We start from the raw sequence: 10,876 nt of genomic DNA on the forward strand, positions 1-10,876 counted from the left end.
TCTATGCAGGGGTGCAATGATGATGGCCGAATGGTGGGCATGGCACGGTCTGGCCCATCACTCAGCCTGGCAGAAATTATGGCCGGTGTGCAGCGGCGGCGGGCGGCTGGCAGGGCGGCGGGCGTCGCGGCGAAGAGGCACATGCCACCGGCAAGGCGCGTTGCCCCATTCTGGCCCAATTGGCGATCCATGGCATGCACTCATACCTGTCGTGCCATTCCTGGGCGTCGGGCGAGTAGAACCGGGGGTGGGGGCTTGTGGGCAGCGTAAAGCTGCTGTCTTCCCGCGGCTTGTGGTGCTGTTGCGAGGCTGCCGCGGTCGTGGAGAACAGCGCGGCGGCCACAACGCGCTGGGCAGCGCAGGCGCTCACAAGGGCCAGCTGAGGGAGGCCGGGGGTGCACAGTGTCTTCTGGAGCATGATGGAAGGTCGAGATCGGACTGAAGGATGTAGGTTGGACAGAGAATGAATGGAGAATGGTGGACGCCGCCCCTTCCGACATGGATCTCGCGAGGGGTCCCTCCGGTCAAGCGCGGCCCTTACGAGACCATTGGACTAACGATCTTCCAATGCAGACCGCTGCACACGCAAATGGGCCTGCATGGACACGGCAAGGGCTCCAGCTGCAGGAGCCTACAGGCGGCGTGCTAGGCACCGGCGCCGCTGTGGCACAGCGGCGGCAGCAAAGCTGCTGCCCTCAAACAGATGCAAGTTTCTACATGGAAGGGTGCACATGCTATCAAGGGGGTGCATGCAGGAGAAGCTGGCGGCTAGGAGGACACAGCTGCTTGGAATAAAATGGCGCGGTGCGGGCAACAAGGTACAGGGGGCCAACGAGGCGGTGGCGGCAAGCAAATGAACAGGAAGTAGGGCTGGCACATCCAAGCACAAAAAACACATAAAATGGCAGCGAGAGCACAGCATCGCAGCCAATTTCAGGCGGGGCTGGCTGCTGGCACGCGAGGCAGGGTTTGGTTCATTCATGCAATCGTGGTGGTACACAGCGCCGGCCGGCTCAGGCGGCGGCAAACGCGCCCCCGCGTCGCGCCCCCTCGCCCGGGCTGCCGCCACCGCCGGCCGTGGCCCGCGGAACGTCCCTGGGCTGGGATCGCCAGCCTGCCGGCTTGGTCAGGGTGAACTCATCCAGGAGGGAGCCATCGTAGGAGGCCAGCACGCGGTGGCTCATGTGGGTGGCGTTTGCCTCCACCACCACGTACCCGTGCTGCAGCCGCACCGTGTCAAAGATGCGGGGGCGGAAGAAGTGGATGTTGGGGGTCAGCCCGGCGCCCGCGTGCCCTGCAGCCAGGCAGGCAGGCGGGAAGGCGAGGCGGAGGAGGGAGAGGGTGGGCAGGCAGCGGGGGGACAGCAGGGGCATGGAGTGATGCTGGCTGCCGAGGCGAGAAGGGGCACTGGAGATGCCGGGCAGCAGCGCAACTGGCTCAACAAAGCGGCAGCAGCACCACCACCAGGACCACAGGCCCAGCATCAACAGCTGCAGCACTGGGCTCACCAATCACCAGGTGCAGCGGCGCCCTGGCGGTGCCGTCTGCGTTCGCGCCCAGGCAGCGGCCGCGGTAGACGGCGCAGGTGCGCTGGTAGGAGTGGTGGTGGCCCGTCCAGGTGGCGTCCACCTGCGCGGCAGGGCGGGCAGCAGGCCAGGTGGCTGCGGCAGCTGGCCGCGAGGACCGCCAGTTGCAAGGACCACCGGGGGCCGCTGCAGCGCAGCCCGGGCAGCGAGGCACGACCCACGGAGCAGCTGGCTGGGGCTGGCTGCCCGACGCCACTGTTGGCCCGCAAGCGCCTGCCTGCCTGCCCAGAACAGCAGTACCACCCCCCGCCACACACACCACAACAACACACACCTGGTAGCGGTACAGCAGGTCCTCCAGGCTGTCCCGCAGCTTCTTGGCCACGTACTGGTCGCCGTCAGGCATCAGCCCGTAGAAGGTGGAGTCGATGTAGATGGGGCGGTGGCCTCCCACCACCACCCAGGGAGTCACGCTGCGATCCACGGCAGCCAGGTCGCGCTCGATGAAGCGGTGCTGCTCGCTGCCAGGCTCAAACAGGTGCTCTGCGGGCAGGACGGCAGGCGGACAGGCAGGGCCGGCGGACCCGGCGGGGGAGGTGAGCGGGCAGGCGGGTCAGGGAGCCAGGTAAACTCGGCAGGTGAGCAACGGCATGCGGGAGTCCCGGCCCTGCACGCCACCCGCTGCCTCCTGCGGCGCACTGCGCGGCGCTGCGCTGGCAGGAACAGCAGGCAGGAACGGGGCCCACCCGTGCTGAACTGGCAGAAGTGGATGGGCCCAAAGTCGAAGCTGTACCAGGGCTTGTCCTCTGCAGGGGTGGGCATGCGGGTGCGGCGGTAGTAGGGCACCCCGCACTCGCCGCCGCTGTCGTACTGCGCGGGGAAGCGGTCGCCGGAGTGGGGCCAGTCGCGCTGCGCAGAAGGGCAGCACAGGGGGCAAGGGAGGGCGGTCGACGCGGGGCCCACAGGGGGCACCACACAAGGGGCATGGAGACCTCGGCTGTGTCAACCGCCAAGGCAGTGGGAGGAACGAGACGCAGGGGAATGCAGCTGCAGTGGCGGGGCAGGCCATCAGCAGGCAACACAAGCAGGCGACACCAAAAAAGGTCTACCACCACAGACCCCACCTCATGATTGCCCACAGTGGTCATGTACGGCACCCTCCTGACCGTAGGCCCCAGCTGGTCAAAGTAGGTGTCCCACTGGCTGCCAAACCCCCGCGCATCTGCGGGCAAAACAGCACCCAGCAGACGCAGAGTCAGATGGTCGGAGAGCCGCCCGTCAGTGCGGCGCTACCTGCGGGCGGGCCCGGCCTGTATGCGCAGGCAGACGGCTCATGGTGTACAAAAAGCCTGGACCTATGCTCTCTTGGAACCCAGCTGCTGCTGATTCTTGCAATCAAGCTGCTGACTCACAGGAGATGTCGCCGTTGTGCACCAGCAGCTGCGCGCCGGCCTGCACCTCCGCCGCCAGTGCCGCCGTGGTGGCCAGGCTGGGCAGCATCTCGCTGGATTCCATCGACCCATCCACCTCCGCCTGCCCCAGGTCTGCGACGGCCAGCAGCCTGACCGAGGCGCCGGGGCCAGTGGCAGGCGGCGAAACAAACGACTCCTCGCCGCTCCACCCCAGCTCCTGCGGTGGGGAGGTGGCAGCGGGGCGCAAGACGGCGTTTTGGGGCAGGGGGCTGTTGCTGGGGCAGGCGGAGAGGCAGGCGGCATGGGCTGTGTCAGAAGGCTTGGGCAGGTTTGTCCCTCAAGCGGCGCTCTCTTGCCCCTCCAACCACCCGCTCTCCTGCACCACTCGCACCCACCTCATCCCCGTACTGGTAAAAGTAGGTTGTGCTGGGCTGCAGGCCCGCCATCACCGCGCCGTGCAGCCAGCCAGGGTCTACCCAGCCGCTGGCATTGGCCGGCGCGCCGCACATGTCGGCACGGGTGTAGGTGAGGCTGTCCCCAGCCGCGCTCCACTCGTGCGCGCCGCTGCGTGTGCCCCAGCGCACCGCGGGGCTGCCCGCATCCCGCGTCACCCACTGCACCTTCACCTCGCTGCGATGGACACGGATGGCATCGGCAGGCAGGAAGGGAGTTGGCAGGGAGGCAGCGGGAGGCAGTCACAGGCAGCCCAATCTCAAGATTGGAGGCAGCAGCCGCACACAGGCGTTGGCAATGCAGCGTGGCCATGGCCGTCGCGCAGGCGCACCGACTCACCCAGGCTTGCCGGTCAGCGACAGGTGGCCCTGCATGGGCTGGTTGGGCTCGGCCACAGTCACCACCCCGCTCCAGGCCACCACCACAGGGAACTGCAGCCCGCTGCGCACCAGCGCAAACCGCATGTCCTGCCGCATGTTGAGCAGGCGGAAGCTGCGCGGCGGGTTGGGGAGGGGCAAAAGCAGGGCTCAGGGAGGGCTGGAGGCGTACCACAACAACTTGAGCGGCAGGCAGGGTGGGAGCTGAGCTGAGCAAGGCGTTGCGCTGTGGGGCAGGAGCCGCCGCTGCAGGGACAGGAGCAGGAGCAAGCCAGCAGGAGACGAGGCGCCACCACCACGAGCCAGGGGGGGAAGCCAGCAGCAGCGGCGCCACCGGCGCCTGCCCGGCGTGCTCACGTGACGCTTCCAGTGCCCAGGATCAGGTGTGAGGGCGAGCGCGCCGCCCAGTGGTACTTGATGGGGGCTGTGATGAGAGGGTCGCCGGCGGCGGGGAAGAGGGCAATGTAATCGTCGTAGCTGCCTGCAGATAGAGGCGGGGAGGCAGAGTGTTTGGGTGCAGGATGGGTGCAGGTTGCGGCAAAGTCGCGAGGAGGAACTGTGGCGGCGGTTCCAACAGGCGGCAGCAGCGGCACCGGGCGGCTCCGTCTCGGTGGGCCCCACCTGTGCCCAGGCCGCTCCAGGTGACCTCCACCCACTGGTGCTGGCCCTCCAGCACGGTGGCGTTGCAGCGGATGCTGGCGCCGCCGTTCTCCGCCAGGGCCACCCGCACGTTGTGGGTTGCCCAGAGCTCGAGCGGGTTGTGGGCCGTCAGGCGGCGGTGGTGCTGGGCAATCCTCAGGGTGAGCAGCAGCAGGGCGCAGAGCGACAAACTCTTGGTGAACTCGCCCATAGCGGCGGGCGGCGGCAGGAGAGGCGGCGGTGCGTGCGCAGTGCAGGGGCGAGGGCGGAGCCGGGGGAGCTGCTGAGACTGCCTAGTGGTGGTGTGGCTGCCGTATGGGCGCGAGCCAGGCCAGCAGAGGTCAGGGAGGCCGATCAGTCGGCCAACTCAACAGGGCACTCGCCGAGGCCCGGCAGCAGACCACCAAATCCGGTGGCCACCACTGCCGGAGCGCAATGAGCCGGCCTGCGCCGGCCAGGGGGTTGCTTTCGTAGCCGGCGAGTCCCCGGCGCACGCCCAGCAGGAGGTAAGGCCCGGTCCCAAACCACACTCATTCCCCCATCTGAACGTCATATCAAACGCGGAGAGTCTTGGAGGCGTCACTTTGTGGTCAGTGGACGCCATGCAGGCCCTCCACAGCTTCATGGGCACTGCTGCCCCGTTCAGGACGGCCCGCAGCAGCACGGCCCCCGTGGCACGGCCCTCCCTGATGGTGAGTGCCGCCACAGTGGCTGCACCAGTGGCGCTGCCCGTGAAGAAGCTGGATGGGAGCGATGTTGGTTCCAGCGCCTCCATCTCGCTGCGTGTGGCGGATGAGGACACAGCCAACGGCCTGGTGCACCGGTACCTGGTGATGGTGCGGCAGAATGCGCGGCAGGTGCGTGTCTGGGGGCGGCCTTGCATGGCACCGAGTTGCTGCTGTTAGCTCGGTTGCGGCGTGCAGCCCAGCCTCACACGCGGGGAGAGTGCCCCAGGTTGGTTGCGCGTGGCACATTGTGGCGGGGGAGCAGCGCCGGGCGCCGCCAGCGCAGCCGCCCACGTTGTTGCTGCTTCTACCGAACGACTCGCTGCAGGGCAATGCGAGCACCCTGACCCGCTCAGAGGTGCGCGGCGGCGGCAGGAAGCCCTACAAGCAGAAAGGCTCGGGCAATGCGCGGCGCGGCTCCCGCCGTTCGCCGCTCATGCCCGGTGGCGGCATCTCCTTCGGCCCCAAGGTGTGCAAGGGGAGGAGGCAGGGGGTACCCGTGCAGCGCCACACTACTGCAATGCATGCTTCCCTCGGCCGCTGCCCTCTGCTGGAGCCCGGCTCATTCCATCTGTTCAACCTCCCCCCGCTCCCTTCCACACTCGTTGCCTCGGTCCCGTCAACGACCAGTGCAACCCATGTCCCCGCCCCCGCCCCTCCCCGCAGCCCCGCGACTGGTCCATCAGCATGAACAAGAAGGAGCGCAAGCTGGCTTGCGCCACCGCGCTGCAGTCGGCCGCCGCCGACATGCTGGTGTGCGACGACTTTGGGGCGCTGGAGGCAGTCAGCACCAAGGGCCTGGTGGCCAGCCTGGCGGCCATGGGCGTGCAGGAGGGCGAGAAGGTGCTGCTGGTGGTGAACGAGGCCAACGAGAAGCTGTACCTCAGCGGCCGCAACCTGCCCACCCTGGCCATCAACACGGCCAACGCGGTGCAGGTGCGGGCAGGGGCGGTTGGGGTAGCGGTGTGGGAGGGCAGCATGGGCAGCATGGGCAGCGGTGCATGCGGCTGGTCAGGCACGCACCGTGTGCCTGCGGTGCTGCTGGTGCTGGAGGCTGCAGGCGTGCTGTTGGTGCGGCGCTTGAGCCCTGGCTGCAGCCATTGTTGGCCCTGCTTACCCTGCTGCCACCACGCCACACACACGCCCCATTCCCGCACACCGCAGGTCTACGATGTGCTGAATGCCGACCGCATTGTGGTGGAGCAGTCTGCCCTGGCGTACCTGAACGAGTGGTTTGGCGAGAGCCAGGCATAGGGCGGCAGCAGCGCCACCATCAATTGCCTGCCTTCGGCAGCACCCGTCGGGGCCCCGATTAGGCGCCGCCGGCACGAGGCTCCGCCGCCGGCGCCCAAATTCCCTGCCGCTTTTTCTCCCCGCAGCAACCACCCGCGGTTTTCCCGCTTAGAATCACTGTAACACATGCTCAGCTCGCTGGTGGGCTGCCTGGGGTTAAGGACACCTTGCACGGGGGCTGCTGGGAACTTGCCGGATAGGTAAGCGCAGTCAGGGCTGCGCATTGTTAACAGTGGGGCAGAAGAGTAGGAACATGTCACCAAATCATTCAGCAGGTCAGAGAATAGGGAAGAATAAGCTTGCAACAGCCACAAAGCAGTTTGGCAGGCAGGTGCCCAGCTGGCGGCTGGACTGGTGTCTCAGTAGTAGTGGCGCTGCGGCTGCGGCGGCGGCTGCTGCTGCTGCTGCTAGTGGCCGGAGGAGAGGCGGCGCAGGCGGTCAATGGGTGAGTTCAGCACCTTGCCCGCCAGGTTGGCCAGGCCGCCACGCAGGCTGCCCTCCCGTAGCAGCGGGGCATGCGCCACACCGCCCTGGTGCTGCTGCTGTGCCGCTGCCTGCTGGTACTGCGCCTGCTGCTGCTGTGGCTGCTGGTGCAGCGCGTGACAGCGGTCCCACGCCGTACTGCTGCTGCTGCTGCGCCGCTGCGCACTGCTGCGCGTACTGCGCCGCGCCCGCCAGCGGCCCATCGCTGCCCCCCATCTCCCGAGGTGTGCTGCGGGCTGACCCTGGCAGGCTGTCCGCCAGAGGGTACACAGCAGCCTTGATGAGGTCGTCCCGCCCGCCGGTGCTGGCTCGGGACAGGCCGCCGGGGCCGCCGGGCCCCGAGGCGGGCGGGTAGGCGGTGCTCTGGCGGGCCGAGGGCGCCGCCGAGTAGCCAGACACCTTCTGCTGGTACTGCTGGATGGTGCGCAGGTCCTGCAGGGCAGGCAGGCAGGCAGGTGGGCAGGTGAGAGGAATGGGCAGGCTGGCAGGCATGAGAGGGGGGAGAGGGATGGGCAGGCGCCACCTGGAGGCGTTGTGCACACCGCTGGCCCGGGCAATCGTGTCGTGCCGTGTCGCCTGCTGCCCTCCCACCACCTACACTGCCAGCTGCGCTGGCCACCGCCCCATCAGCTTCCCCGCTCGGCTCCTGCCCAGGGCACCCCACACCCCATGCTCACCCGCGCGGGCAGCAGGAAGGCTGCGATGATGGACTCCACCGCATCCTGCAGCACATCCAGGTTGTCCCCCACCAGTGTCTGCCCCGAGAAGGCCAGGTTGGCGCGGTGCCGCTGCTCCAGGTCGGCGTGCTGCTGGGCCAGCGTCCCCAGCATGGCCTTGGCGTTGGTCAGGGCCTGGAGGAGAGGCAGGGGGAGGCGTGCGTGAGTGTGTGGTGTGGTGGAGCCGTCAACCAGCCAGCCACCTGTCACGAGCTGCCATGCCACCCCCCGGACACACGCCTGCAAGCGCTCGCATGCGCACCTGGTAGCCCTCGGTCTGCTGCTGGCGCATGCGGTGCATGCGGTGCTCGCGCCAGTGGCGCTGGATGACCTTGGCGGCGTCAGAGCTGCGCTTGTTCTCGAAGAAGGACTTGGCTAGTGCCATGCGGGACCGCTCGTAGCCCTCCACCTGCACTGGAGGGTAGGTGGGGAGTGGGTAGGTGTTTGGCAGGGACCGATGCGGCTGGGGCCAGGCATGTACTGCATCTGAGAGAGAAGGGCCGTCATGACCTTGACAAACCAACCAACGAAGCAGCAGGTCCCTCGCCAGTGTACACACACACACACACACACACAGAACACCCTACACACCTGCGTGTGAAGCTCGGCCACCACATCGCGCTCCTCGCCCAGGGCGGCCTCCAGCCCGCGCCGCTGCCGCCCCGCCTCCAGCAGCTCGCCCTGCAGCGCCGCCAGCCGGCGCGCCAGCTCAGCCTTGCCCGCCTCCAGCCTGGCAACCAGCTCGCCCAGCTGAGCCACGCGCTCGTCCCGGCTCTGCACCTTCGCCCGCAACTCGGCTATGGTGCCATCCCGCGTCGCCACTGTGGCCTGCACCGCCGCCACCTGGCGCTGCCCCGCCTGCTCGGCTGCCTGCAGCTTGGAGGCCCACTCCTCCTGCGGCAAAAGGGGAAAGCAAGCAGATTGGCGGGGCAGAGCATGCCAAATGCGGCCATGCCACCTCCCTATTGGCGCAGATCTTTGGGGTCCCCAACACATCTGCATCCAGCCACTCCCCCACAGAGCAGAGCAGGCACCCAGGCCAGCACCAGCCCGTCTCACCTCCACCTCCTTCAGCTGCTGCTCATGGTGCTCGCTGAGGATGCGAGCCTCCTCGCGCGAGCCCCGCAACAGCTGCTGCGTCTGCGCCAGCTCAGCAAGAACCGCCGCAAGCACATCGGCATGCTCCGCCGCTGCAGCAGCAGCAGCCTCCTCACGCTGCGCGGCCGCGGCGGCCAGCTCTGCGGCATGCGCCCGGCGCTGCGCATCAAGCGCCACGGCGTGCTGGTCCGCAGCTGCAGCGGCTGCCGCAGCCGCCTCGGCCGCCTGCTCCTGGTGCGCCGCCACCTGCTGCAGCAGCTGCTGCCGCTGCTGCTCGTGCTGGGCAGCCAGCCCCTGCGCCTCGGCGCTGCTAGCCGCCAGCCGCTGCATCAGCTGCGCCTTGTGCTGCTGCTCCGCCTCAAGCGCCGCCTGCTGCTCAGCCAGCTACCGCCGCTGCTCCTCCTCAAGCATCTCACGCTCCCGCTGAAGCTGCTCCACTTTGCGCACCGCCTCCTGCTGCTCTTGCTGCACCAAGGAAACACCAGGGAGACATCAGGCGAGCAGGCGGGCAGGGGATGAGCAGGGCACGAAGAACACGGATGCTCCCAATGCACCAGCACGGTACCGGCGCTTTACTACCACATCTTTGAGATCGGCAGCCCAGCCATCCAACCACCGACCCACCCGCCCCCGCTCCCCCTGCTGCTCACCTGCAGCTGCGCCTGCACCGCCTCCAGCTGCGCATTCTTCTCCAGCAGGCTTGCCTCCAGCAGGCTGGACTTGCGGTCCTGAGTCTCCAGCGCGGCAATCATCTCGTCGTGCAGGGTGTGGTAGTTGACGCGCTCGTTGACCACCGCCTGCGACAGGGCAGGGAGGTGAAGGTAGGGGCTTAAAGGTGACTGTCTGGGCATGGAAGGGCTGGGAGGGGCAAGGGCTGGTGAGCAGATGGGTCGGCGGATGGTACATCTGCTATTTAAACGAGAGGGCAACCCACCACAGCACGCATGGCACCACTGCAAGCCACCGCAAGCCACATGCTGCCCTAAAATCTCACCTGCGTGCGCACACACATGGCGCGCAGCCCAAACTGCAGGCTCTGCAGCGTCTCGTCGACATGCTCCGCCGCATCGCAGGCCACCACCAGCAGGCTGGTCTTGGCGTTGCCACCCAGAAAATCCTGCGCGGGATACACAGGGGGCCACACACGGAGCGGCGGCAGAAGCTCAGAGCGGCCTACATCGCCGTTCTGGCCGGCAACTCCTGGCGCTGAACGCCCTTACGCGCCACATTACAACAGCCGCTCCCGCCATCCTGCCGCTGCCGTGATGGCACTGGCGCTGGGCTGCCTACTGCGTCCGACCCTTCTGCTGCCCAACACACAGTTTGGCGCACCTGGAGCAGGCGGGTGAGCTTGGAGTCGCGGAAGGGGACGTGGGTGGCTGCGGGGTCGGCCCGCGCGTTGATGCACATGCCCAGCGTGGTGAGGGAGAGGTTGATGGACTTGCCTTCGCTGGCACGCAGCCCCGTGGACTTGCTCTTCTTCAGCCGCTCGCTGCCCGCCAGGTCAACCAGGAACAGCTTGCCCACCTGCCCCACGGTAAGGGTAGGGTGGGGACAAGCCTGCCTCTGCCCCCAGCCACAAGGAAGGAAGCGGAGCCACGGCTGGGCGGCCAAGCTACCATGCTGCCAAGGCCACAAAGCCCACCACCCCCAGCCAGCCTCACGGCAGCCAGCCCACCTTGACGCGCTGGATCTTGGCCTCCCCCGTCCCCGACACCGACCGCCGCTTGATGACGGTCAGCATGATCACAGCGTGGGAGCGGCTGGAGTGGGCGTTGAGCGCGGTGAAGGCGGTGGGGCGGTTGCGGTCGCCCAGGTGAAGCAGGTGCAGGCACTGCGTGATGTTCTGCACCTCCTGCTGGTGCACACCCGACACAAACACGCCGCCCTCATTCTCCCGGATCTGCAGGTTCTCGCTCTCGGAGCGAAGCAGGTCCTGCGCGGAGGTTGGAGGGCGGGGGCAGGAGCAGCACGCAGGAGTGGGAGGGTGACGAAGCAAGGGGAGCGGCCATGCTATGAGGGGCAGCCCAGACACCACTGCGTGCACACAACACACAACAGCACACCAAACCACACAAACATGATCGCGCGCACACATACAACAACAACAACAAACAAATACCACCCGTGACCCCGCCCAGGCCCCCCCAGCGG

General features: G+C 67.6%; 4 protein-coding genes across 4 annotated transcripts in view; 1 reads left to right on the forward strand and 3 right to left on the reverse strand.

The window, feature by feature from the left end:
• Positions 1-1,013: 1,013 nt before the first annotated feature.
• On the reverse strand, positions 1,014-4,618 carry CHLNCDRAFT_137433 (hypothetical protein; the record flags this gene model as incomplete). The annotated part of the gene is made up of 10 exons (XM_005845140.1): positions 1,014-1,294; positions 1,509-1,629; positions 1,861-2,069; positions 2,273-2,435; positions 2,651-2,748; positions 2,939-3,155; positions 3,334-3,568; positions 3,731-3,883; positions 4,126-4,249; positions 4,390-4,618. 10 exons carry the CDS (start codon positions 4,616-4,618, stop codon positions 1,014-1,016), a joined length of 1,830 nt encoding a protein of 609 aa, XP_005845202.1.
• Positions 4,619-5,096: 478 nt separating this feature from the next.
• On the forward strand, positions 5,097-6,386 carry CHLNCDRAFT_49059 (hypothetical protein; the record flags this gene model as incomplete). The annotated part of the gene is made up of 4 exons (XM_005845035.1): positions 5,097-5,264; positions 5,461-5,601; positions 5,799-6,068; positions 6,297-6,386. 4 exons carry the CDS (start codon positions 5,097-5,099, stop codon positions 6,384-6,386), a joined length of 669 nt encoding a protein of 222 aa, XP_005845097.1.
• A 446-nt stretch (positions 6,387-6,832) lies between these two features.
• CHLNCDRAFT_137435 (hypothetical protein) lies at positions 6,833-9,052 on the reverse strand (the record flags this gene model as incomplete). The annotated part of the gene is made up of 6 exons (XM_005845141.1): positions 6,833-7,009; positions 7,041-7,340; positions 7,586-7,759; positions 7,887-8,033; positions 8,216-8,518; positions 8,684-9,052. The coding sequence occupies 6 exons, from the start codon at positions 9,050-9,052 to the stop codon at positions 6,833-6,835; spliced, it is 1,470 nt and encodes a 489-aa protein (XP_005845203.1).
• A 54-nt stretch (positions 9,053-9,106) lies between these two features.
• Positions 9,107-10,876, reverse strand: part of CHLNCDRAFT_137436 (hypothetical protein) — a gene marked incomplete at both ends in the record, with an annotated part of 5,983 nt that continues 4,213 nt past the window's right edge. Inside the window, 5 exons of the mRNA XM_005845142.1 lie at positions 9,107-9,187; positions 9,373-9,519; positions 9,717-9,839; positions 10,055-10,249; positions 10,401-10,658. Of these exons, the coding sequence (XP_005845204.1) occupies positions 9,107-9,187; positions 9,373-9,519; positions 9,717-9,839; positions 10,055-10,249; positions 10,401-10,658 (804 nt within the window). The remainder of the gene's footprint in view (positions 9,188-9,372; positions 9,520-9,716; positions 9,840-10,054; positions 10,250-10,400; positions 10,659-10,876) is intronic.

Source organism: Chlorella variabilis (assembly GCF_000147415.1).
Source record: "Chlorella variabilis unplaced genomic scaffold CHLNCscaffold_19, whole genome shotgun sequence".
Taxonomy (NCBI): domain Eukaryota; kingdom Viridiplantae; phylum Chlorophyta; class Trebouxiophyceae; order Chlorellales; family Chlorellaceae; genus Chlorella; species Chlorella variabilis.